This window comes from Leopardus geoffroyi, chromosome B4 (genome assembly GCF_018350155.1).
Source record: "Leopardus geoffroyi isolate Oge1 chromosome B4, O.geoffroyi_Oge1_pat1.0, whole genome shotgun sequence".
NCBI lineage: Eukaryota > Metazoa > Chordata > Mammalia > Carnivora > Felidae > Leopardus > Leopardus geoffroyi.
Genome location: NC_059341.1, coordinates 6,844,129 through 6,869,976, shown reverse-complemented (window position 1 = coordinate 6,869,976; position 25,848 = coordinate 6,844,129). Strand labels below are relative to the sequence as shown.

At 46.3% G+C, this 25,848-nt stretch overlaps 1 protein-coding gene across 1 annotated transcript in view; it reads right to left on the bottom strand.

The window, feature by feature from the left end:
• The window catches only part of ITIH2 (inter-alpha-trypsin inhibitor heavy chain 2), a 37,162-nt gene extending 12,684 nt beyond the window's left edge, over positions 1 to 24,478 (bottom strand). Inside the window, exons 1-14 of the mRNA XM_045463805.1 lie at positions 24,274 to 24,478; positions 22,922 to 22,996; positions 21,194 to 21,226; positions 19,611 to 19,780; positions 16,567 to 16,671; positions 15,652 to 15,814; positions 11,940 to 12,047; positions 11,079 to 11,207; positions 9,582 to 9,698; positions 6,024 to 6,192; positions 5,319 to 5,444; positions 3,166 to 3,347; positions 1,882 to 2,067; positions 1,361 to 1,500 (exon numbers count right to left, since the gene is read on the bottom strand). Of these exons, the coding sequence (XP_045319761.1) occupies positions 1,361 to 1,500; positions 1,882 to 2,067; positions 3,166 to 3,347; positions 5,319 to 5,444; positions 6,024 to 6,192; positions 9,582 to 9,698; positions 11,079 to 11,207; positions 11,940 to 12,047; positions 15,652 to 15,814; positions 16,567 to 16,671; positions 19,611 to 19,780; positions 21,194 to 21,226; positions 22,922 to 22,996; positions 24,274 to 24,357 (1,787 nt within the window). The 5' untranslated portion in view covers positions 24,358 to 24,478. The remainder of the gene's footprint in view (positions 1 to 1,360; positions 1,501 to 1,881; positions 2,068 to 3,165; positions 3,348 to 5,318; positions 5,445 to 6,023; positions 6,193 to 9,581; positions 9,699 to 11,078; positions 11,208 to 11,939; positions 12,048 to 15,651; positions 15,815 to 16,566; positions 16,672 to 19,610; positions 19,781 to 21,193; positions 21,227 to 22,921; positions 22,997 to 24,273) is intronic.
• Between the last annotated feature and the right edge of the window lie 1,370 nt (positions 24,479 to 25,848).

The window sequence follows — 25,848 nt, the reverse complement described above, 5'->3', positions numbered from 1 at the left end:
TTCACTTCAGCATTTGCTGTGTATCTGTAGTTTTGCCGTGAATGCACCCAGGATGCTTCTGGGAAGGGGCAGGGATATTTCTTGCTCACTTCAAACCCCATGTCTGTTTTGTAATCCTATGGACATCACAGATTTTCTCTGCGAATACAGTCATACAACTGTATTTCATTTCTTCCCAACCTAATTCAGGTGACTCTGTTCCAGCTTCCTGGGAATCTGATCTAATATGTGGAATTGGTCTCAGGAATCATAATTCTCCTACTCAGCACCTGCATGTCATTCTGATGCATGTGGTCAAAGACCTAAACATTACTGAAAAGTGTCGTTTTTACGGGCACCTGGGAGGCTCAGTCGGGTAAGCGTCCGACTTCGGCTCAGGTCATGATCTCACGGTTGGTGGGTTCGAGCCCCACGTCAGCTCTGTGCTCACAGCTCGGAGCCTGGAGCCTGCTTCGGATTCTGTGCATCCCTCCCTCTCTGCTCCTCCCCTGCTCGGACTCTGTGTCTCTCCCCGCCTCTCTCTCTCTCAAAAATAAATAAGCATTAAAAAAATTAAAAATAAAAGAAGTGTAGTTTTTATATTGCAGAGTTTAAGTGCAGGTCAGCTAAGAAGCCAGAGATGAAATACATAAGCATTACATCACCCATCCTTATGTGATACGATAATCATAAATTTCTCTTTGTTTCTTTTTATAATTTTTTTAAGCTTCATTCACTTCTGTAATCTCTATACCCAACGTGGGGCTCGAACTCACAACCCCGAGATCAAGAGTCGCATTCTCTTCCGACTGAGCCAGCCAGGAGCCCCGTAAATTTCTCTTTGGGCAATAAACGGTTTTCAAAAGTGAATGCAAAGGAGCTACCGATACTCCCAGCAACACGGGTGGATGTCATAGATATCATGTTGGACGAAAGAAGCCAGAAATGGACGAATACAGATTGTGCCATAATATGAAATTTCGTCACAGGAAACTAATTGATGGTGACAGTGATATCCACTGCAGGTGGGGTGGGTGTTCGGTGGGAAGGAGAACGGGGACCCTTCACTCAGGATAGAAGTGTTCTCTAATGATCTGGGTGGTGATTATGTGGGTGATACACACAAGAATTTATCAAACTGTAGTCTTAAAATTCATGCACCTCACACACTTTATGTATGTTATACCTCAATACAAAAGACTAAAAGAGTGAACTCAGCTTTACCTAAAGTGCTCGGAAAGCAGTGAAAATTGACAATGCAAATCCTGAATTAACTTGCTGCCTTTCTGGGTCCCACATCCTTTTTGTATGACACTCCAGACATTCAAGGCAAACGTCTCACTTCTGCGAACCCCTGTTACGTACACACTTTTCTTCTTACCGCTCAGCCAGAAGTTGGTTGATTGTCAGATAGGCCCACAATTTCTTGGTGAAATCGGGATCTGCGTGTTTGTCTTTTGATAGAAATTCCTCCAGGTCATCCATTTCGGCCAGAGTTTCCAAGACTAATTCCGTGTTAGCCTGGATGATGGAAGACACAGTTGAAAACCATCCGGGGGACAGGGCTATAGTTAATCAGTCCGCATTTTTCGTACCTACTGTGCATGAATCAGGGCACGACGTAACTTCAAGGGGAATGCAGAATAATTCAGAACAATGCAAAAGCGAGAAGTACGTGCATACATCCAAGGTTTGGGATTGGCTTTGGGATGAAAAGGTAAGGACTTGCAGAACGGTTTGGGGACAATGGCATAGATATTCACACGCCTTCCCTTGCAGTTATTATCATTGCTTTTATTCCAGATTCTTGGAATGCAAAATACCAGCCTGTTAATATACAAGATGGACTGTATCGAGGGCACCGATTAGTATTTTTAGAAATAAGCAGATAAACAGAAGTACCGCGGTTGCCGTTATGATGCTTTGTAACTGCTCGGCTTTTTCAGGGTCAAATTTTCCTGCCACCACAATCTCTGAGCCTCCGAAATAGTTGTGGAAACTGTTCTGAGTGACATCCGATACTGACGTGTGGGGGTAGTTGAACTGGACGTTCCGGAGCAATGGGGTGGAGACCTGGTTGTAGAATTTCTACAATTCATGCAGAACAAAGAAATCGTTATTTTCATACCACTTCATAGGTCTAAAGCACTTTTCTCTGCGATTCCCCAAAATACTTAGTTGGTGTCTCTTAATTTACTCTCACAGGATTTCTGTGGAAAGCCACAGGACAAGGAAAACTCACAATTATCAGATGAATTGATATGGAGAAAGTAAAAAATTGTTAAGACCATTACCCTTGACTTAACAGCCCAGCATTTTTCCCCCCTTTTATAACCAGCATAAAAAGCTCATAAATACTTATAATAAGAAAAGTCAGCTGGGTTGATATTCCCAAACTGCCCCTTATGCCTTTCCTGTCCCCAACTTCCAATTAAAAAAAAAATTTTTTTTTAACATCTATTTATTTTTGAGAGACAGAGTGCAAGCAGGAAAGGGGCAGAGAGAGAGGGAGACACAGAGTCAGACATGGGCTCCAGGCTCTAAGCTGACAGCCCAGAGCCTGATGTGGGGCTCGAACTCATGAACCATAATAAGATCAGAACCTGAGCCAAAGTCAGACGCTTAACAGACTGAGCCACCCAGGCGCCCCTCCTGTCCCCAACTTTAAATATGGTGCCTGCCATTGCCACATGGTACCTGGTACTGACAGAGGGTGGGGTAAAGACATCTTTTTTCTTGTCCATTTAGGCGAGATAAACAAGTAACTCATCTCCTTTACAGTTAAGGAAACCTCCAGGCTGTAGTTTGATCTGTGTTGCATCACAAAAAGTTGACACCGAGATGCCAACGTACTTTAAAGGGGAAACAACGGCCATGAAGACAAGGACAGTTGTTTAACAGGACCGGAGAGCCCAGAAGCGTTGATAATGCCTCGGGAGAGCTGCTCAGGAAGTCGGGGAGCGTGTGCCCGGCCCCTTCCTGCCTCCTGCCTCACTATCCGTGTAGATATACATGCAGCATGGGCTGCGTGAGGAAGCAATCGAACACTTCCTGATTCTTGAGGCTGAACGAAGCTGAAGTAATGACAGTTTGGGCTTAAATTTGGCTGTTTTCTTTTAGACATCAGATCTTGCTAGTTGAATGACTTTGGGTGAAGGAGGACAAAAGAAAGAGAAAAAATGTTACTTTGAGTTGGGCAGAAGTGTCCTGATTTCCATAGATCCTTTGAGCAATCCCACGGTTTTCATTGGACAGTCTCTTCAAAAAATCATAGTCAACATCAAATCCTATCCCCAAACTGAACAAGGAGATATTGTCTCGTATGTTCTGCTTCACGTTTTTCTGGATTTTTGACAATTTCAGTTCACCTAAAGTTGATGATGACAGAAAGGAAAGAATGAGGGGGCCACGTTATAATGATTTTGAAAGAAAATCATGGAGACAGAAAATTTCTGTCAAATTAAATATTTTTTTAAAGTTTATCCTTTTTTGAGAGACGGAAAGGGAGCATGAGTGGGGGAAGAGGGAGACACTGAATTCAAAGTAGGCTCCAGGCTCTGAGCTCTCAGCACAGAGCCCAACCCAGGGCTCAAACTTACAAACTGTGAGATCATGACCTTAGTTGAAGTCAGATGCTTAACCGACTGAGCCACTCGGGAGACCCAAGTTTTTGTCAAATTAAAAATGCACTTAGGGGCGCCTGGGTGGCGCAGTCGGTTAAGCGTCCGACTTCAGCCAGGTCACGATCTCGCGGTCCGTGAGTTCGAGCCCCGCGTCGGGCTCTGGGCTGATGGCTCAGAGCCTGGAGCCTGTTTCCGATTCTGTGTCTCCCTCTCTCTCTGCCCCTCCCCCGTTCATGCTCTGTCTCTCTCTGTCCCAAAAATAAATAAACGTTGAAAAAAAAAAATTTAAAAAAAAAAAAATGCACTTAACCTTTTGACCCAGCGACTCAGTTCTAGGAATTTTTCTTACGGCTGATAGCAACGTATTGAAAACAAAAACAAAGGTACACGAGTAAAGGAGATCTGTCAGATGATGATACAGTCAGATGATGATACCCTCAAACTGTGAGATACTAAGCAGTTTATTAGAAAGAGCAAGGCAACTTTTTAGGTGTTTATATTGAATGATCTCAAAGACACATTTTTAAAGGGGAAAAAACAATGTAAACATTGGCATATGTAGGATGTATTTGCAGATACGCATGCGTGTATGTGTGTATATATATTGACATATACATGTGTATATGTGTATATGTAGTCTACAGATATGCATGAAATATCTCTGGAAAGATATGCGAGAAACTGGTAACCAAAGGCCTTCTCCAGGGACAGGAACTGGATGGTTAAGGTACAGAAATGAGGAACAGACTTAATTTTTTACTGTTTCCTTTTCTTCCAGATGATTTTATTCTCAAATTGAATTTTCTTCCTTTCTTTCTTTCTTTCTTTCTTTCTTTCTTTCTTTCTTTCTGAAGATTTTAGTTTTTTTAAGTAATCTCTGCACCCAACGTGGGGCTTGAACTCACTACCCTGAGATCAAGAGTTGCATGCTCTACTGACCGAGCCGGCCAGGCGCCCCTTAGATTGAATTTTAAAAGTAATTTGATCTGAGAAGGAGGAAATACTGAACCTACAACAAATGCTACGTAATGATTCCCATTCTCGTCTCAGTATTGGTTAAATGGTTGCTTTCCATCTTTCTAGGACTCTGGCTGCCATTGTCCTGACTGGCCACTCAACTTCCTTCCATGGAGCTGCGTCAGGCACAAGCCTTGTCTACGCGGCAGACTGCAACACAATCTAGCATGCACCCTTAGTTGTATTTGTCAGCACAGGGACACAACTAAAGCAGATCAAGATAACAACAGCACATGATAGAAGCCAGGAGATGATGGGCCATTTTGTGGAAAAGATGTCGATGTGCAGGATGTATCAGAAGGAAGCAATTTCCCCAGTTGCCATGAGTAACTGGCGGACTGTGGAGAACAAGAACATACGTTACTGCAGACTCCAGAGGTGCGCTGCAGACTCGGGGGACAGAGACTCATCACACACACCTTAAGTATGCGACAGCATGCTATGCCAATTCACATTCAAGTTTCCCCCACGTTGTGCAGGTGAGGCCTGAGCTTTTAAGAGCATCACCAGAAATATCTGGGACTGGGTTTCAGCAGGGTGAACGCTTCAGGGTCAAAAGAAGCCTCCTTTTAGAAAGCATGGCGTTAGAATGGTTTAGAAACTCGGGCAAGTGCCATGAGATTTCCCATTTTAAGCCAACCACGTTCCCGAGAAACAAGAGCGAAATATCTGTCACTAGGAAATTGACGAGCTACTTGCCTACTGTTGGGTCGCCATCAGAAACCAAAATGATCAGAGAGACGGATTCAGGGTCCAGCAATCCCAAATTATTGGCTTCATTCAAAATAAAGATGGCCCGCAGCAAGGCTTCATTGATATTTGTTCCTGTTAGAGTAACATTATGTGCAGTTATGTTAGGTACTCTTTCTTTGCACGAAAACAATCACATCCCGGGTTCAGGTTCGTCTGTCTTGCGACTACTCCTACGTAATTTAGTCAGCACCCAAATCCTTCACTTACTTTCCAAGGGACACAAAGTTTCCCCGGGCTGGTCAAGATTCCCCAGTGGAGTAAAATATTCACTTTGTAGCAAACTATTCCCGTAAAGATGAATTAGTCCTTTCAAAGCACCCCTCTGTCACTTTGTTATGCACCAAATTGAAGGTACCTAAATCTCCCTTGCTGACATGCTGGGACACTTGTCTGTGGACAGTTGCCTTTGATGCTATGACCGTAACAAGGCTGCTGAGAAGGACTGGAATGGTTACAAAGTTGTGTGGGATGGGTATGCCCTGTACCTTCCCACGGACTTAGTATTCATCCTGTAATAATACGTGTAACATTTAAGGCAGGCCGCGGTGGGCGGGGCAAAGACCGCTGTGATAGGAAAGGATGCGTCCCAAGTGAATGAAGTTTTGAACCCTATGAAAGTTTCTCAGTGGGCTCTAGGTTAAAGTCACTCGCCTCCACTAGGTTGGATTTTTTCAATGTACTTCTTGGCATCTGCAGTCTGTGATTTAGTAGCTGAGACCAAATCGTGTCTCCAGGTCCGAACATTGTGGTTGAAGTCAACTACCGAGAACTTATCTTCAGCTCTCAGGTCATCCAATATGGTCTTCATGGCTTCCACTGTCTGTTTCAGAAAAGAACGGAGAAGGGTCTCGTCACAGAAGCTTGAAGCCCAAGAAGAAAGGAGGAAGACCAAGAATTCATCCTAGTCATATTTCAAGTACCAACTCAAGCTGCAATCCTTCCAGAAAACCTCTCGAATCCACCCCAGTCAACACCGACCCGTCTCTCACTTATCCCCAACATGTATTGTCTGCATTTATGACGCTTAAACGTTTACTGGTTTCTTTTGTTATGCACAACCATTTTGACTAGGCTCCCTTTTTAGTTAAGAATCACAAAGTTCAAGTGCCCTCTTAGGAGTGCCTGGAAATCAAATGTATTTTCCAAGCCCAGCCACCCACCCTCTCTCTTCAGTTACCATTTCCCAATTTTCTCTTCCTATCCTCTTGCAAACCTACTCCATTCAGATTTTCACCTTTACCACTCCATTAGTAGTGCCCCCATCAAGGGGCGCCTGGGTGGCTCCGTCAGTTGAGCGTCTGACTCTCGGTTTCCGCCCAGGTCCTGATCTCACGGTTCATGAGTTTGAGCCCTGCGTCGCGCTCTGAACCGACAGCACGGAGCCTACTTACAGTTCTCTCTCTCCCTCTCTCTCTGCCCCTCCCCCGCTCGCCCTCTCTATTTCTCTCAAAATAAATAAACAACAACAAAAAAACTGCCCTCATCAAGATCACAGTGACTTTCAGGTTGCCAAATCCAATGGACTATTCGCCCTTTTCATGAGATTCAATCTACGAGCATCAGTTGAACCAAATGATCACACCATCTTCCTTCCTCCGACTTCCCCATTATCTTCCAGAACCTCAGACTCTCTGGGTTTTCTCTTCCTCTCATTGGTTGCCCTTCCTTGGTCTTCTTTGCCGGTTCCTCCTCCTCTCCCCAAATTCCAGCTATGGGAATATCCTAGGGTTCGCTCTCGGGTTTCTTCTCCATCTACACTTACTTCTCAGCCGGTCCCATTGCTGCAAATACCTTGCACATACTAGTAAGTCCTGATTGTACATCTCGATCTTTCATGTTTTTCAAAATAATTTTTTTTAATGTTTATTCTATTTTTGAGAGAGAGAGGGGGGTGGGGAACAGAGAGAAAGGGAGACACAGAATCCAAAGCAGGCTCCAAGCTCTGAGCTGTCAGCACAGAGCCCAATGCGGGGCTTGAACTCACAAACTGTGAGATCATGACCTAAGTTGAAGTCAGATGCTTAACCAACTGAGCCACCCAGGCGCCCCAGTCAATTTCTCATGTTTGAAACCCAGACCTGCATAGCCAATAGCATCATGGACATGTCTGCTCGGATGCTTAACAGGCGTCTCAAACTTCACACGTCCAAAACTGAACCCCCAGCGTCCCCCCACGAAGTCTCACTCTGCCTGTCTTCTCCCACTCACCAATGGCGACCTGCATCCTTCCTTCCGACCGCTCAGGCTAAGAGCTCGGAGCATCTTGGAGTCCTCTTTTCTTCTCACACCTCCCAGCTTTAGAAAATTCTGTGTATTCCACCTTCCAGATAGATTCCAGATTCCAGTGGCCTCTTACCACATCCACTAGTCCACGCCGCCATCATCTCTTGCCTGGGTTATAGCAATAGCTGCTTTTCTGGCCTCCCTGTTTCCACCCCCACCTCCACACCAGTCTGTTGTCAACACAGTGGCCAGGGATATGCTGTAAACATGTCAGATGGGGCCTTTCCTTCATCTTAACCCCCAGTAGCTCTCCATTTCTCTCAAAGATAGAGCCAAGGTTCTCAGGGTGACCTAATGGGCTTCAAGTGACCTGCCCTGCCCCTCCCTTCTTGAAGCTCGTCTCCCTTGCCCTCTCCCTGCTCCTCTCTGCCAGGCTGCTCTCTGTTCTTTGGACACTTGGCACACTTCTGACTCAGAGCTGTTGCCCTGGCTGGCCCCGCCACCTACACCTGTCTGCCCCCAGAGAGCTGCATGCCTCTCTCCACACCTTTGAAGGGTTTCCTCAAGCTCTTCTCAATGCAGGCAGCTGTTTCGGTGACAAATCTATTTAAAATTTTAATCCCCTGCAAGTGGCAGTCTTGATTCCTAATACGCTTTTCTTTAATTTTTTTTTTTAATGTTTATTTTTGAGAAAGAGAGAGAGAGAAGAGAGAGAGAGAGACAGAGTGTGAGCAGGCAAACCCCTGACACGGGGTTTGAATTCACAAACTGTGAGATCTTGACCTGAGCCAAAGTCGGAGGCTCAAAGGACTGAGCCACCCAGGCGCCCCTACACTCCTCTTTAAAATAACAAAAAGTGATGGGGCGCCTGGGTGGCGCAGTCGGTTAAGCGTCCTACTTCAGCTCAGGTCACGATCTCACGGTCTGTGAGTTTGAGCCCCGCGTCGGGCTCTGGGCTGATGGCTCAGAGCCTGGAGCCTGTTTCCAATTCTGTGTCTCCCTCTCTCTCTGCCCCTCCCCCGTTCATGCTCTGTCTCTCTCTGTCTCAAAAATAAATAAACGTTAAAAAATAAAAATAAAAATTAAAAAAAAAAATAAATAAAATAACAAAAAGTGGGGTGCCTGGGTGGTTCAGTCAGTTGAGCCTCCGACTTTGGCTCAGGTCAAGATCTCACGGTTCGTGGGTTCGAACCCCGTGTCGGGCTCTGCTCTGACAGCTCAGAGCCTGGAGCCTGCTTTGGATTTTGTGTCTCCCTGTCTCTCCTACTCTCCCCTGTTCATTCTCTGTCTCTCTCTGTCTCAAAAATAAATAAACATGAAAAAAATTTTAAAAAATAACAAAAAGAAGGGGCGCCTGGGTGGTTCAGTTGGTTAAGCGTCTGACTTCTCAGGTCATGATCTCACAGTCCGTGGGTTCGAGCCCCGTGTCGGGCTCTGTGCTGACAGCTCGGAGCCTGGAGCCTGCTTCGGATTCTGTGTCCCCCTCTCTTTCTGCCCCTCCCTGCTTGCTCTCTCTCTCTTTCTCTCTCTGTCTCAAAAATAAACATTAAACAAATTTCCTCTTTTGTTCTATAGAACCTCATCTATACCATTTAACGCTGGACTAGCTCATATTGAACTGCAGCCTGGGAGACATAAGGCAGGATGGCCCTCCTCAAGGAACTGCAGTGTGATTAGAAAAGATGTGCCTATAAGGACCCATGAATAATGGGCAGGTGCTGAAGTAAAACGTTATGCAGAAGAGCAAGACGGAAGCACAGGAGTGCTCAGTGCGAGAAGGAACCGAAATGAAAATGTTCCCAACGGTGAGTTGCGAGATACATGTGTTGTTTACAAGCCACCGGCGTCTGTGGTGCTTTGTCACAGTGGCCCGAGGGGACCGAGACAGGTCCGATGGGACAGGTGCATTGAATGGCTGCCGTGTTCGGAGGGGGACCAAGGAAGGCGGGGAGCCCCACGTACCACTGCGAACAAGGGGATACTCACTTGTTTCATTTTTATGCCCCACATTGAGCCGCTAACATCAATGACAAAGAGGATGTTTTTGGGAATTGGGTCCAGGTTGTTAGGAGCGAAAAAGTGGACAAAATATCCATTGAATACCTGGAAAACAGACACGGTGGTTAGGGTGTAGGAAGACGGGGCCCAGGGACTAAGAGAGGAGAGGCGTGGAAGCAGGCTGGTCGTAAAGGAGAGAACAGAGGCTTGGTGTCTACCCAGGTCTCTCCCTTCTCCTTCCTTCTCTCCCTCACTCCTTTCCCATGCGGGCCCAAGCCTTCTGGGTACTTTAACTCCCAGGGCATTTCCCTCCACTCCCTCCGCACACCCAGTCTTCATGGAGAGCCTGTGTTCCAGGCACCCTGCTAGCCAGCAGTAAAGCAGGCAGGCTCTGCCCTCGCAGGGCCCACAGGCCAGCCGAGGATGCAGACAAGTAAAGAGGCAGTAACATAGAGTGCTACATGCTAGGATGAGGAAAATAAAGGGCTCCGAGAATGCCCGGCGGGTGTGATCTGACTCAGATGGGGGAGTCTTTCCCAAGCTGACATCTACACTGGTCTTGAGGATGAGTTTGGAGTTGGTCCGCCAGGGTGGGAGTTGGGCAGGGTTTGGGGGTACAGGTAGGAGTAGGGAGGAAGTTCTAGACAAGGGTGAGGAAAACATAACACCCTAGGGGGTCTGCGAGCGGTCCAGGACCACGAGGGCTATAGAATTTAAGAATTCAAGGAATTGGGGTGGAGAATCAGCAGGACGGATCACGAAGGACCTTTACGAGCACTCTAGGGTGCTAGGTTCGGATTGTTCTAGAAGGTATCAGAAGGCCTCTCCAGCTACCTTCCTGATCATCGTCTTTGTCTTCTACTGCGGGCTCTGATGCCTGCCTCCCCAAGTTCTCTTTCCACTGCCCTTTGGTTGCTTCTACCAAGACAGTACAATGGCTAACTGTGGAGGGTGTCGCTGTGGATGCTTCTCGACCTCCCTGTCCTGGAGAGCACAGGCTCTTGGATACCCTCTACGGGGCTCTTACCTGAGCACAAGGGAAATACAGACATACACCTAGGACATGGCAAAAGGGGAAAGGAAACTTTAGAAATCTCACAAGGAACATTGGCCCTGGAACTCACCATTAGCCCAGGTCTTTCTCTTGGTTGTTCCATCCACCCAGCCCCACAACCTCCCTGCTTTCTTTGACAGTTTAATTACAAAGGGCCTTCGAAGGTTATCCGTGGTTTTCTACTGTACTTCATAGAAGGCCTAGAAGAACCTTTCTGGGACAAGGACATGAAACCCAATAACCCTCTGTTTAGTTGTCTTCCTATGAAAAGATAATGCTTAGTAACACTTAGACACATGACTGTGGTCCGTTCTCTGCAACTCGACACTTGCCTTGACCGCTAGGGGCCACCCGGAAGCCAGGGCGTCTGTTCAACAAGGAACAGTTGTTTGGCCTCAGCATGGTGCTTCTCCTAGACTGTTTCTACCCACCTCAAGTTCACCGGCTTTCTCTTCTCTGTTCACGTCATACATCACCACCAGCTCTCCATCTACCGCGGTCTCAGAGCAATTGAAGCATTTTCTTTGCTGCGCCACAGTGGGCTTGAAGGAAACATGTGCCTGGAAAGAACGGTGATGTCAGAGCCCAGCCTCTGCGCCTGTCCCTCCCCAGAGGAGGGGCTGACAGCCGCACACAGGTAAAGAGGCACTGCCCAAGGCTTGATGGCCATCCTCTACCCAGGAACCACTGATTGTCCCATTTCCAATGCAAGGGACAGTGCCGGGCATGTGAGGGAGTATCTGCCAGCCTGTGGCGCTGTTGCCCAAGGTTTAGGACTTTTCTTTTTTTTTTTTTTTTTTTTTTTAATATGAAATGTATCGTCACATTGGTTTCCGGTTCAGGACTTTTCAAGATAGCCAAAGAATGCCTCCCTTCCCCCACCAGAGAGATGGCTACCAGCTTCGAGAATGAGTTTGTGAAAGGTTCTTAGAGGAACTGGACTCCTCCACTGTTGGTTATTATTGGTCTTGAAGTAAAGAGAATTAAGCGGAGGATCTCTTGCTATGACTGAGACCGTTTATGTGGAAGCTGTCTTTTGGCTACTGGTCAAGCAGATGACTTGAGGGAAATGGGGCCCCCAAAGGGAAAGTCAGTGGTCAAAATGCAATGAGACAGTTGGGAGTTGTGTTCTGCAGACCCTGGGGAAGACCCTAGATTTTGCCCAGGGGTGCCTGTTCCTTCACAGAGTTCAACACCTGAACTCTCTTCTGTTCCCCAGAGCACAGGGAGGGAAGAGAACTCATGAGCTAGTGGCCACTTAGACCCTTTGCAACGGGCAATACTTATGATACCTTCTGCTGTCCTTTAGATAGCACTGGAACACCATCAAAATGGCCATCAAATGTGTCAGGAACGTGAAGAAATTTTATTCCCTGAGGTTCGATAATCCACACGTCTACCTGGAGAAGGGAAAGCAAATTATTCTAAGCCTCAAGGCTTTTTGAGCAAAAAGTACAATTACTACATCCTCTGCTGTAAGTTTTCGCAGAGACAACCCAGCCTGGTTCCATGATCACTTCCTCATGGTCCTTAACTTCTGTGGGATATGACTCATCTCATGTGATGGGCAACTCAGTTCTTCCTTTCTAGTACTTCGTTCCTCCGGGCTTAATGCCCCGTTTCTATCCTATTCCAGTTTTGGGGGGCTGTTGTTGTTTCTAAGAGTCTTCATGCTGTTAAAGGGGGGAAAAAAGGAAAGCCATTTCTAAAGGATTCTGCAGTTACTCTGTGGCTCTCTCCTGGGCTTTTTCATGTCTTTTCTATCTACCTGCTTTGGGCAGAGCTAAACAGAAGGACATCCCTTTGGGTGATCTTTGGAAAAACCATAATCCTGGTCCGCTAAGCACTTCACATGTATGAACTCATTTAACTCTTATCGATAATGTTATTATCTATTATCGTTTTATTTGTTATTGCTCATTCAGAGTGACGCAGTTCATAAGTGGCTGAGGCAGGCTTCAAACCCAGGGCCCAAGCCCCTAATAGTTCCTATCCTCCAATAGCTCCCGCTGCGTCTTTCCGGTAGATATCGCCAAACTATCCATTAGCCCCATGCCACAATAGCCTATTTGTTTTCCATGAGATGTCCCTTCTTAGGCACACGCCTGCTTTCATGTGAGGCCATCAGATAGAGTCATGTGCACATTGGTTTCCTTACTGCCTCTTCCTCATTTAGGACCCTCTGCAACAGTGATGAGCTATCTCCCCTTTGGAAGTACCTGCCTTTGGAATCCTGTCAAAATTCCCTCTGATTTTTTCAAATCTGCTTTCATAAAGTCATGGACACTTGTCTAAGCAGAGCCAACATTTTCTTTCTTGGTAGTTACAAGATGGGAACTTAATTGGCCTCCAAAATTCCCATTAGCTCCAGATTCTCCATGTTGGTAAGGATTAAATCTACACAGAATCGAGTAAATCAGCCATCCCAGGACAGTCTGACCCAGTCATTGCTGGCCGTTGATTAAGCAGCTCTTGGAGGTCAGGGAGAAAAGTCAGAAATTGACAGAGAACTGGGGCTACTGCTTTCATTCTCCCATAAGATTCTACCTGTGAACAAGGGTAGAGTGAGTCACTTGCCATATTTGTTGACTTTTCGGTAAGGAACACAGGAGTTGGAATAAAACATTTTCCCAAGATTTGATACATACAGCTGGGGGGTTGGGGTGGGGGTTAAAAAGAGATGCGTTCCCCACAATTCCTGTATTTCCAGTCCTTCCGATGGTGATTAGAAACCTTTTCTGGAATAAGCACAGGGAGAAGGTCTAACTTTATGATTTCTCCTTCATTTATCTTTGGATGAAATCAAGTCTCTTTAGAAACTGAAATATTTCATAGACTATTTGGGCTGGAAAGTACCTTAAAAACCATCTAGTCCAACCTCTTCTTTCCCAGATGAGAAACTGAAGGCTGGGAAGCAGATTTGGCAGAACTCGGAAAACTTGCCACCGGGTCTAACGCCCTTGCTAATATTCTAAGACTCCACAGCGTGGGAAGTTTAAGGATGAACAAACATTTCAGAAATACAAGAAAGATTTATGTGCTACTCGGTATGTGTGTTAAGAATCATTATCTTCATGGACTCAAACTCAAATTCTTGCATTGGTAGCATAGAATGTAGTCTGGGATGCAGTCAGACATAGTTCCAGATCTTAATGGTTTCTTAGGTCTGGTTCCTTAGGCAAGTTATTTATATAAGTCTGCAAGTCAGGGCTAATGAGACCTACTTTGTAATTTGTGGGGAGGAAGGGTGCCTGGGTAGCTCAGTAGGTTAAGTGTCCGGCTCTCGATTTCCACCCAGGTCATGATCTCAAAGTTTGTGAGTTCAAGCCCCACATCTGTGCGGAGCACAGAGCCTGCTTAGGATCCTGTTCCCTTCTCTCTCTCTGCCCCTCACCAACTCAGAATAAATAAACTTAAAAAAAAAAGTCCCTGTTCGTTATGAGTGGCAGGTGCTTCACACATATAATTTGTGGGGAGGAGTCAATGACGTAGAATATGCCTTCTCCTACCATTAACTCAGTTACTAATTAATATTATTAACCACCTCGGTACTTGCATCGCTATAGGCAAGATGCTGATCATATCTATTTACCATGGGATTCAAGCATTGAGCAAGAGAATGGGGGGGACAGGCCTACATTCTTCATCACTCCTAGGAAAATAACCAGGGTCACATTGTTGAGTTGTGCAGAGACGCCAGCCAGGACCATCAAGGATGCTGGGAGGTGGCCCATAACCCACTTGCCAAGTCACGTGTCCTGACACGAGGGGCCTTTGCCGGGAGGAAGGGCATCTTATCCTATTTTTCACAAAGGCACGGTATGTGCCAGAAGGGACACTTAAAAGAACTGAGTGGCATCGAGAGCAGGCTGATGTCACACAGCGGTCACGAGAAGAAAGTGTGTTCTATTGGTCAGTTACGCAACTTTCCAAATCAGGATACAAATTTCGCCAGGATCAGATCATCCCCTGGAGTCTTCTCGGTCTGAGGGCCATTCACAGCCTATCTGTCAAATGCAGAGGCAGATTGGATTGGATGCTCTCCTGGGCTGCTTCTGGCTCTGCTCTGCCTCCTACACAAAATGTTCGTGTGATGTCACAAAGCTTCAAACTCCCTAAAGAGTTGTCTCAGTTCGGAGGGCAACAGGTGAAGTCAAGTCAGCAATGGTGAGCTCATATTGGTAAGGAAGTGGGGGGCGGGCAGAGGAAGAGAACTAGCTTCACTGAGTCCTTATCATTTGCCACCCATTGCCATAAATTACACGGAAAATATGTTATCGTACCCTTCCTGCAGATGAAAAAACGGACACTCAAGATAACGAGTCCCGTGTTAGCAGGACTGACCAGCGTAATGACTGAATGACACTCCCCCCACAATGACCCCCGAAGCCACGTCTACACGTCTGGAAACTGTGAACGTTACCTCCTTTGGAAAGAGCATCTTCACAGACGAAGTTAAGGTAAGGATCTGGAGATGAGATCCTCCTGTACTACTCAGTGGATTCTAAATCCAAGGACAAGTTTTCTCATAAGAAGAAGGCAGAGGACAATGTGAGACACGTAGGGGAGCACATGGTGTGGCCACCAAGGCAGAGATCGGAGCGGTGTGGCTAGGAGGCCGCAAGTCAAGGAGTGCCAGCGGCTGCCGCACGCCAAGAGAAGCCAGGATTCTCCCCGAAAGCCGTTAGGAGGAAGGCCCTGCTAACACCTTGAGTTCAGATTTGTCCCTGTCGTTTCAAGCCGCCCAGCTGTGGTCATTTGTTAGGGCCACCCCAGGAAATGAACACAACTAATAAGGAGCTGAGCTGGCATTGAAATCCATAAGGAAGTGCCCTCCTTATGGGTAGACTCCAAACCCATATGCTGATCAGTGCCCCTCACTGTCTTGCTGAGTCGAATGCATCCAGCATCCCCAAAGGGCGATGACCAGGAGAAAAGCATGGGGTGGGGGGTAGGAGACTTCAGGGGAGGGCGTCACCGCACGCCCTGCAAATCTTGGCTCACCTCCAAGTGTTTGGCCAGTCGTCCGGGCTGCAGATGGAGTCTGTGCTCATAGGATCCCAGCTTCCTCCACTTGACTTCCTGGTAATGAAGTTCGAACTGCACCTTCGCTCCGGGGAGGACGTTTACTTCGGTTTTGAAGTTTTCCATGTCAAGAGCCCTGCTCCTAAAAGTTTAACACCCCTGACGTAAGTCCCCACAGGCACGAGGGAGAGCAAGACCCCCACGTCTATGCAGAGGGCATCTAGGCTTTTCTGGGCAATCAAGCCTGCTGCAGTGTTCGTGAAAGTGAACAGGAGGTACAATAGACATCACTGAAACTTCCAGGTAACTTTAACTCCACCAACAGCTTAGTCTCCTCTCCTGCCTGATCGTTTTCTACCAGAGCTTCTTACAGATTTGAGTGCCCTCTGCTACTCATCGATCCCCATTCCACACCAGGACCTTGACAGGCATCATTTCTAACACAGCGGCTCTGCAGGACGGATATCAGTACCCTCATTTCCCAGATGATAACAGATGAAGCTAACAGATTATTAGCAACCTGCTCAGGACCACTCAATTGTGGGGCCAGGACTCAAACCGAAACTCAGATGGTTCCAGAGACCGCACGCATTTCCTCTGAGGCATTTGAGCCTCATTCCAGAGGCTCTTTCCGTTTGTGAAAGTTTGCAGAAAGAAGAAATCTATTATTGCATCAAGTGGGAATATGCATTTCCAGCGTAAGCCCTGATGTAAACACATACACGTCAAGGTTACCGCGATCGTTGATTGAGGTGTTTAGTTTTAAAGAGGAAACAGCACGGTTAGTAAGTGAGGATGATGTGGGCGTTAGAAGCAACCCGTGAGTGATTTTTAAAAATTAAATGGGATTGAGTGGGAGGAGCCACGGATGAGCCGAGCTGGCCCCGCCCTTACCTCACCAGCCCGGCGGTCTTGCCTTTTGCTCTTGCCTGAGAGTACAGCGCTCGACCCACTGTCTTCTCCTTAATTGAACTCGTGAATGTCGTGCCGTCTACGGTCCTAAAAAAATGACAGGGGGCCACTGAGTTGTCCTGCGTAGCAGTCTTAGCAAAGCAAAGTAAGGACAAACAACCCACCTTGGAGGATTTAGTGAATGGGGGCAATTCTCATGTCGCACCTAGACGTAATAAGAAGAGAGGCATCTGCCTATTTCACGGTCAGGAGTCCCTTTATCCGGGAGTGTGACTTAAGAGGTAGGCGCCCATCCTGAGAGCTTCCCCTCTGGAGTTGCTGCGTGTGTTTACAATCACTCCGCATCTTCGAGTTTTACCCTTCAGATTAAGCTGTGTTCCCTTTGGGTATCCCTTTTGAATTAGAAATGTGCCCAGGGGAGGTGACTGAGAAATCACTGGTTGTCTGGCTTACATTTGTTCAGAAAATTCTTCTTCTAAGAGCCCGGGGGCGTCACACTGCCCTGCAAGGGTGGGGAAAAGGAAGGAAGGAGGACGGTGCGGGGAATCCCTTAGCACGTGGGTGTTTATCCCTCTAACACCTCCCTCGGGGACCTCTGGCTTCCTTCTCCTTCTCCATCTTTACCTGCCCCACTTTAAGTGCTCGTCATCTGCTGCGTACCAAGTTAATGATGGGTCAGAGCCATCAAATTACAGGATCTCAGAAGTAAAATGGCGCCCATGGCACTCAAAGGGATAGTGCCTCTCACCAAGGAGGTATTTAGAAACGCGTGGAGAAGTCTTTTGTTGTGCCGATGACCCAAAGTACCGTTGGCATTATGGGAGGGGACCCAGAATGCTAGACCTTCTGCAGGTGTGAGGGCCAGTGTCCCATCCCAGGAGCCACTGGCATGCTTGGTGAGGCACGCCTGAAGGCCACTTCTTCAGATGAGAGAAATCAGAGCCAGGGGACAGTGACTTCCTTGCTCAAGGTCACACAGTCGGTCAAAAACAGAGCTAGAACTAGACCCACGTGTCCAGGTCTGCCCTACTCCCCATCCACCCAATCTCAGTTTCAAAGACCGAAAAATCTTTAAGACAAAAGGAAGTTATCTCTAGCAGAATATTTGCAACCTTGATAAAAGGAGCAGAAGAAATGTTCTGACCAGAGAGGAGGCCTTGGCAACTCATGTAGAATTCTCTGGTCTCACAAAGTCATCCCTGACCAGAGAGAGACCAAAGTAAATGTGTGTCACAGTTCTATCATTCTTTGTCACCTCAAATCTTCTATGCAATGAGATGGAAAAGAAAGAAAAGAATGAAAGAAAACAGAAAGAAGCGATGTCTAGAATAAATGCTGGTTATGTGGTTGAAAAACAAAACTTTAGTAGAAGAGTTTAAAGATGATTTTTCAGACACAGCGTCATGTTATACCGCTACATAAAAGCTCTTCCTTCTACATTTTTGTTTTTAGAACAGGCTGCCTAAAATTAAAAAAATAAATAAATTTCTTGGGGCACCTGCACGGCTCAGTGTGTTAAGCATCCGACTTCGGCTCAGGTCATGATCTCACGGTTCGTGAGTTCAAGCCCCGCATCTGGCTCTGCACTGACAGCTCAGAGCCTGGAGCCTGCTTCGGATTCTGTGTCTCCCACTCTCTTTCTGCCCCTCCTCCACTCACTCTCCCTCTCTCTCTCTGTCTCTCTGTCTCAAAAATAAACACTAAAACTTTTTTTACAGAAATAAAAAATAAAAAAATAAATTTCTAAGCCAATTCAAAGGATATCAAGCCAAAGTCACCTGACACCTTTCCCCCACCTACTTTGCTTGGTTTAGAAAATATGATTAACATGCTCTGCAGTTTTTAGAGGCCAAGGTGTGTGGTATTTGAACGCTTCATTTATTCACAGTTATCGTTGGTGACCTTGGTATATGAAAGACCAAAGCCGATGAGAAGTATCTCAATCTAATATCTTAGTAAAAAAAAAAAAAAAAATAGGCAGACTGTACACAGAGCCGTGTGCTCTGTGCTGGGCACAGGACATGGGAAGGACGTGGCCGGGTGGGACACACTGTGGGGACGGCCACCTAAGTGACCGGGGGTAGAAAGCCATCCAATCACTTGGAAGAATAAGCGATGTTTAGCCTTGATAAGTGAAGCCACCAGGCAGGACAAGATAATTGGACTTCACTTTAGAAAGCACTGGAGTGGCTGAAAAATATTTTTTGTTATGGAAATCTTTAAATGTACAAAAATAGAACAATATAAGAAACCTCCAGGAAACCATCCCTGAGCCACACCGTTATCAGTCAGTACTCAGCTGGTCTCAATTCACCTGTACCCCTACTCGACTATTTTGAAGCCAATCTCAGACAGCATATCATTTCATCCTCGAACACTTCAGTATGTATTTTGCAGAGAATTAGGAAAAGAAAATTTCTTGTGAGTGGAACCAGAGCCAGTGGGTAGAAGCGGAACAGATTTCAGTGAAGTATGAGAAATAATTCTAACAGACCTGTCAACCATTGAGTGGATTGCTCTGGAAGGTAGTGAGTTTATCGTAAGGAGATATTCAAGTCAAACCTGAATGAACCATTTGTCCTCAGCGTAATTGAGGAATCCGATCACTGGACACGTGATTGGACTTAATCAGTAGTTCTCATATTTTTTCCCCATAGAGAAACAAATGACAGGAGACACAGAACTGCTCTGCACACATACTTGGTTTCCTACAAGCCACGGCTACTCCATATATCTCCCCCGAGAAAGCACGTTCAAGTGCAACTAAGAGTTGTTACCAGAGAGATAGCTTAGTTAGCTTTCATTTATTAGGCGTGAAAAGCAAATCCGTCGCAAATTCTGATACTTTGAACAGAAACAAATCATGGGGACCCAGCCCACCATGACTCTTGACATCCAGTGGGTCCACAGCTCTGAGAGTGAGAACCACCGGAGCAGTGGGCCATTAAGGTCCACCCTAACTATGAGGGGGGTTGATTCTATGAGTAGAGCAAAACCAATTTGTAGTCTGTATAGGAGTTACTCACATGGAAAAGTTGGAGATGAAGGCTCCTTTGGGAATCTGAACATCAAACACAACATTCTGAGGCCGTGGGGAGTTGTTCACCACTTTGGTCTGGATGAAGGTGTTGGCCATACGAGAAGTAATAGTGGACTGGACTTTATAGCTATAAAGAGTTACTTGATCAACATCGTCCTGTAATTGGTAAGAAAGCATAGGCGTACTCATGGCAAAATGGCACAGAACTTCACCACATATTTGATGTTAACAGCACTACATTCTATCATGAACAATCCTCAGGCATTGCGAAGCATATGACTCAGGTATTACCAGGCTTTCTCCTCGCTTAGAATATTCTCCAGGCAGAAGCCTGCCTTTGTTTTAAGATCTCTGGAGATGACTTTCAGCTCTATGGGTCTATTAATAATGACGTTTAAAGGGAGAATGCGAGTAGAAAATGGTTGTGGGAAGCAAGGTTGGAGCGAGAAAGTTCAGGCAATAATGTCAAATACAGGGCCCTATCAAAGGAAAGGGTACAGGATTGCGGGTTTAGGGGACCCTGGCTGTGTCTTCAGAGTGGGGCGCAGCAAGGGGACAGTGGGGTTGAAATACACGTGTGGCCCCATACTCCTACCTGCCTTCTTCCACCGTATCTGTTACGGGGCCATCTTCTCCCACTTTTCTTCTCCTTCCCCCAATTCGAACAACATACAAACTGTAACACGCTGCCGGGTGTGAGCAACCAATGGAACGTGGAGAGAAAGTATCATGTGGACGCGATGATTGGTCCCGTGCTCTGGATCCCCTTTCCCCACGCTGCTCTACAGACTTAAGGCAGCTCTAGTGTGAAAAATTACGGTATCTCAGTGTGCTCAAAGGCAAGGTACTAAAAGCCCACATCTTTCAGGAGATGCCTGAGAACTGCGAGCTTCTTCAGGACCATGGCAATGATGTGACCCATCACAAGATTTTGCTTGTTTCTCCAAATGGATTTGCTTATTTCGATAGTAGGTGTCACGTGCCAAAGTCCATCAGCCAAGATTAAGCCTCTGGACTCGGTAACAGCCAGCAAACTTCAAGCTAAGACAAAATCCGGGCTACGTTACTTGTCCTTACTACCCCTTAAATGTATGCTTCTCAAAGTTTCTGTCCGTGCAGAGCAGGAAGCCAACGTAAACCACTTCCTTTTGATGTTTTCTCACCACAGGAAGGACTTCTTCGAACATCTCAGGGAATGGGGCCATGTTGTGTTGGGGAGCTCCTTCTCACAGTCCCGTTCCCCCCTCCAAAGCCGTTAGGTGTCATATTTTAAGTGAAAACGGCTAAGCTGGAATGAATACATGTGCTTGGATGAAGCCAGTGTTGTTGGCAAAACTTGAGACGGTTGAGAGAAACGACATTTTCAGCTCCTGGTGACATCTCTCCTGGCTACTCTCATGCTGAATTTCAGACACACTTCCAAACAGAATTGGGCAAGAGGATATTTCGCAAGTCAGGTAAATGCTCTCAGGGATAGAGACGAAGGAGGCAACCATATTGATCTCCAGATAATAGGTAACAGGAAAATCATTCCGACGTTAATTTTTAACAAAATCAAAGTAAACTCACCATCGTTTCTCCAGATTCTCCGGAAATGCTTCTCTGCGAAAGGAAGTTAGATAATCATTCTTCAAAAGTGTGTTACTTATTACCTAGAGGACAAAAGCTGCTTTCTCTCAGTCAAAAAAAAATTTGTTTCCCTTCCATACGGATCTGTAATTGATTCACTGGAGCCGAGACATAAATGTCAAATAGTCTCGAATACTATTTTCCCAATGGTATGTTTCTCTGAACACATTTCCCAGCCACTTGGCAAGCACATCACTCTTTGATATAATGCTAGAACAAATATTTTTATTTTATTTATTCTTTTTTAATATGAAATTTATTGCCAAATTGGTTTCCATACAACACCCAGTGCTCATCCCAAAAGGTGCCCTCCTCGATACCCATCACCCACCCTCCTCTCCCTCCCACCCCCCATCAACCCTCAGTTTTAGAACAAATATTTTTAAATGAAAACATTCAACCAAACACACACTGAGTGGCCTGTATCACCTTTATCCTGTTTTATTTATTTATTTTTTATTTAGTTGAGTGGTGATCTGGATGCTGGGGCTCTGGGCATGCCGTTCACAAGGTCTATAAGTGCTTTGCCTTACAGGGTCCCTTGTCCCCCCACCCCACCCCACCCCCATCCTTCAGACCTCAGCCTGGGGGAATTTTGTCAGTCAAGCTCTCTCATGGCCCCCCACCCCCAAATCCAGGTACGCTTCCTTTAAGTTTCCACGGCAGCTAAATTCTTCCTTCCAAGCGAGACAGTGTGGACGTGTGTCTGTCTCTTCCATTGGGCTCAGCTACGTGAGGGTAGGGATTTCGAGGTATTTCCTCTCTGGGGCCAAGAACAGTGACTGTCATGTGAAAAGTCCTGTACTTCAACTGCCATGCGAGGGAATTACCCACAGGAAGGATTGTCCTCTGGACACGGAAAGCCGAATGGGTTTAAAGCAAAGGGTGAACACCTAATGTCTGTTGAACTTTAACAGAATAAGTCAGGTGCTGGATATAAGGCTAGTTATGCTAAGTTGGGATGAACTGAGGTTTTAGGGCAGTGTTCCGTGACATCGTGAGGTCAACAGTTACCCTCTTCTGAACTTTTTGGATGTAATTTTCAGTGACGAGAAGAAGTTTTCCCTCTTGTGGCCGGATGGCATGAGAACTTGCCTATTGGGTTTCCATACTACTGGTCTACAAGAAACCTGGACTTTCAGAGACTCAAAAAGTCACATCCGTACAAAATAAGCCGTTGGTCGGCTTCCTGTGGTGTCCATGAAACACCCCCATTCTCAGCACGTGGCCTCCATGCAGGAGAAGCCACACCCTGGCTGGCTTCCCTGGAGAACTCACCCCCAAGACTTAGAGGACGCATCTGTGCTGTTGCTGGCGACCTCCAGGATACAGCCTTGGACATGGCCGGTCCCCAGACTCTGAGCTACTCCCCACGGCAGCAGTGACTGCCCCAGGAGGATGTGTGCTCAGGGGGAGGTATCTGCCACCCCCGGGAGAAGAAATGCCCTCCCTAAGAAGAAATCCTTCCTTATGAGGCAGTAACATCATCCCATAGTCTTAAAATGAGAAGGAAACACATAGCTCTTCACCCTTTAAGGAACCAAGGTGACCATTACGATAAAAAATAAAGCTCTGAGACCATTTAGCAAGAAGCATCTTAATCTTTTCCCTCCTTCGGTCGTGATCTCTTTCACTCGTTGTCCCTTTCGAGACTGAGGCTTACTCTACCTGAAATCTCTGTTTCTCTGGTGCAAACTGAAATTTCCCCGGGGCCAGCTCCACGAGATCTCCATATTCTGCAAACTTAGAAAAGAATTTAGGATATTTATTTCTATTAATAAAAAAGATTCAGAGCAAAGGAGGCAGCGAGGGACAGGCATAAGGGATTCATTCATTATGCTTTGCTATCTGGTTTCCTATAACTCTGGAAAATCCCATTTTTTAATACAATGACTTCTTTAATGTCTTTATGTTTGCTAGTTATGTCTCAGAGGTGACCAAATGGAAGCTGTTATCCTCCAATTTGTTGGACGAAGGAACGCATTTTTTAGTCTGCCAGAAGATGATGGGGGCATTCAGGTGGGGGTCACTGCAACCCAGTGATCAGGGAGGTGCCTGGGGGAGGCATGGGGTAGATCTTGGCATCAGCAAATGTGTGAGTGGATAAATATGTCCATACGTCTCCTCCAATTTAAAATGTTGATAGGAAAGGAATGCACAAACACATTTGGGTATCTTGGCTTGGATCCCTGGCTCTGTCAGTGAGATTTCCAACACCCTCCGGGGGTTCTTAAGGTGTTGGAAAATAAGATCGTTTCTAAGCAGACAGAGTGATTCCCCCCGCACCCCTGCCATCCCGTTCTTTGGCATTTTTGTGGGTAATCCACTCTGCAAGTATTACAAAGCCTCTGCATCTCCTACGATATTCCCATAACACACATTGCTTTTCTGGCGTCAGAATAACTCTTGCGTGACATTCAAAATGACTCAGTCCAAAACTTTCCTTCTGTTGGCGATGGCCAAGGATCTGAAGTAGAAGCCTTGAACTCCCTGGAAATAATTCCTGCCATCTGCCAGCCTGCAGGCCATCTCCTCCCAACAGGAATATTTAAAGTGCCCTCACTACAGGACTCATGGTTCACATGGGTATGAAAACCAATAGTGTTAATGACTTTTCTTATACTGATAGCAATGTGTCATCCTCATCCAGCTAATAATTATTAAGTGCTTCCTAGTGCTTGCATTGTGCTAGGTAGTTTACATATGGCATTGAATTCTCCTAGTACCTTTGGGGTAGGTCAAGGATCCCCATTTTTCAGATAAGGAGTAGGCAGCCGGGTTCCACAGATGGCACCCCGTGGGGCCAGTCCATTGAATTTGACTTAATACTCATGCAAATCCCATTAATGCTTTCAAAGGTAAGTATACATTCCAGTAATTAGAAAAGCGAACACTCCTACCCAGATGAATTTTACCACAAATATCCTTTCCGCACAGACCACAGTCCTTAAATAGCAATGGCCACAGACTACTGGGCAAATGCACAGGGCAACGACAAGGGGCTTTCTGGAAGTACTTACTTCTGGAAGTCCACTGGTGGGGATTTCGAAGCCTCGTGTTACAGAAACGAAGAAGCAGACGAGAAGGCACGTGAGTCGACTCATTTTGCTGGGTGGCTTTGCCAAGCTCTCCGTGCAGGGTCTCGGGAGAATTCCACTCCTCGCTGAACCCGGTTCAAAGGAACAGCAGAAGAGTGCGTTTTTTAAAAGAAGAAAAAAGAAGAAGAAAGCTCTCAAACTTTGTTCAAAAACGGGACAAATATTTGTTCTGGAGTTCAAACTTGCGCTGTGGGGGTGGATCGGACACCCAGAGGTTATTCAAACAGCAAAGCCAGAGGTAGTCAGTGGGCTGTGAGGACAAGTCAGGGTCAGATGGATGTGCTTTCTTTGCCTTTTGCTGATTTCTGTTCATCTCAGAATCAGAGGGACCTGAAGATCAGCATCATCCTCTTTCATGGACCAGGTGGGGAACTATATGGAGAAAGAGAGTCAGAGAAATAGCATCAGTGTAGAGTTTCTGGAAACGAAGCCCTTTTATTCAAATGAAAGCAGGAGAAGTTTAGCACAAGTGGAGAAAGAAACACAATGGTTTTCTGAGCAAAGCATTCACTGCTAGCCTGTTCCCCTCGGTCTCTGATAACTGAGGATCCACTGCAGTAAAGCACCGGGCACACAGCCGTGCCAGGTACAAAGGCACGCTCTTCAGTGGGGATGTTTCATGAGCGTCTTTGACTCAGAGGACAGTATCTGTTCTTGTGGCTGTCCCTGATCAGCCTCACTCAGGTCCGTGGAAAAATTAATTCTCCTCAGTTCCAGAATCAGAGAAAACCCAGTCTGGAAACACCGTGGATGATTGCTTCCCATTTGTGGTCTGGAGATAATAAGATAATGTCAGCTAAGAGGTACTGAGCCTTTCTGGTGTCAGGCATTTTTACTTACTATCTTTAACTCTCTCTTTTTTTTTGAATCTATACAAGAACCGTGCGAGGCATGTGCTATATTTATCCTCCTTTATAATGGAGGAAAATAAGGCTAAGTAATTTATTCCACATCTCACGGTAAGTGGAGACACAGATCCAGCAAGGTTGGCCTGACCCCAAGCACTTTGCTCTCCATGACCACGCAGGCTTAGGAGAGGTAACCTGCCATCCATCACTGGGATCCAGTGTTCCAGGTGTGAATCTAGACTAGAATTCACCTGAAGTCCCCAACCTGCATGGTAAGTCTACTTGATGAGTCTTTCTCTGTCTGCTTGAACAAGGGTCATGCCGTGGACCCCAGTTTGGTCAGCAGGGGACCTGAGCCCCCATGCCTTTTCTGGTTTTCCTTCTCAGAGTAGAACCCATGGCTTCCTGCCTAATGTTCTGGGATCTAACACCTGGCCTTGGACTTGTAGCTGGAAATGACCACTCTCTAAAAGTCCACTCCCACGGGGGAACCTGCACCTGCACGGAACGAGGAAGTCTGCCTTGGCCTCAGACACGTGATGCTGGAGAGCTCTTTCCAGGGGATCCTGTTTTGAGCACACCCAGCCGCTTCCCTCGAACCCAGAGACTCACCGTGAGAGTTACATCGAGCACACGGCCATTGTCTGAG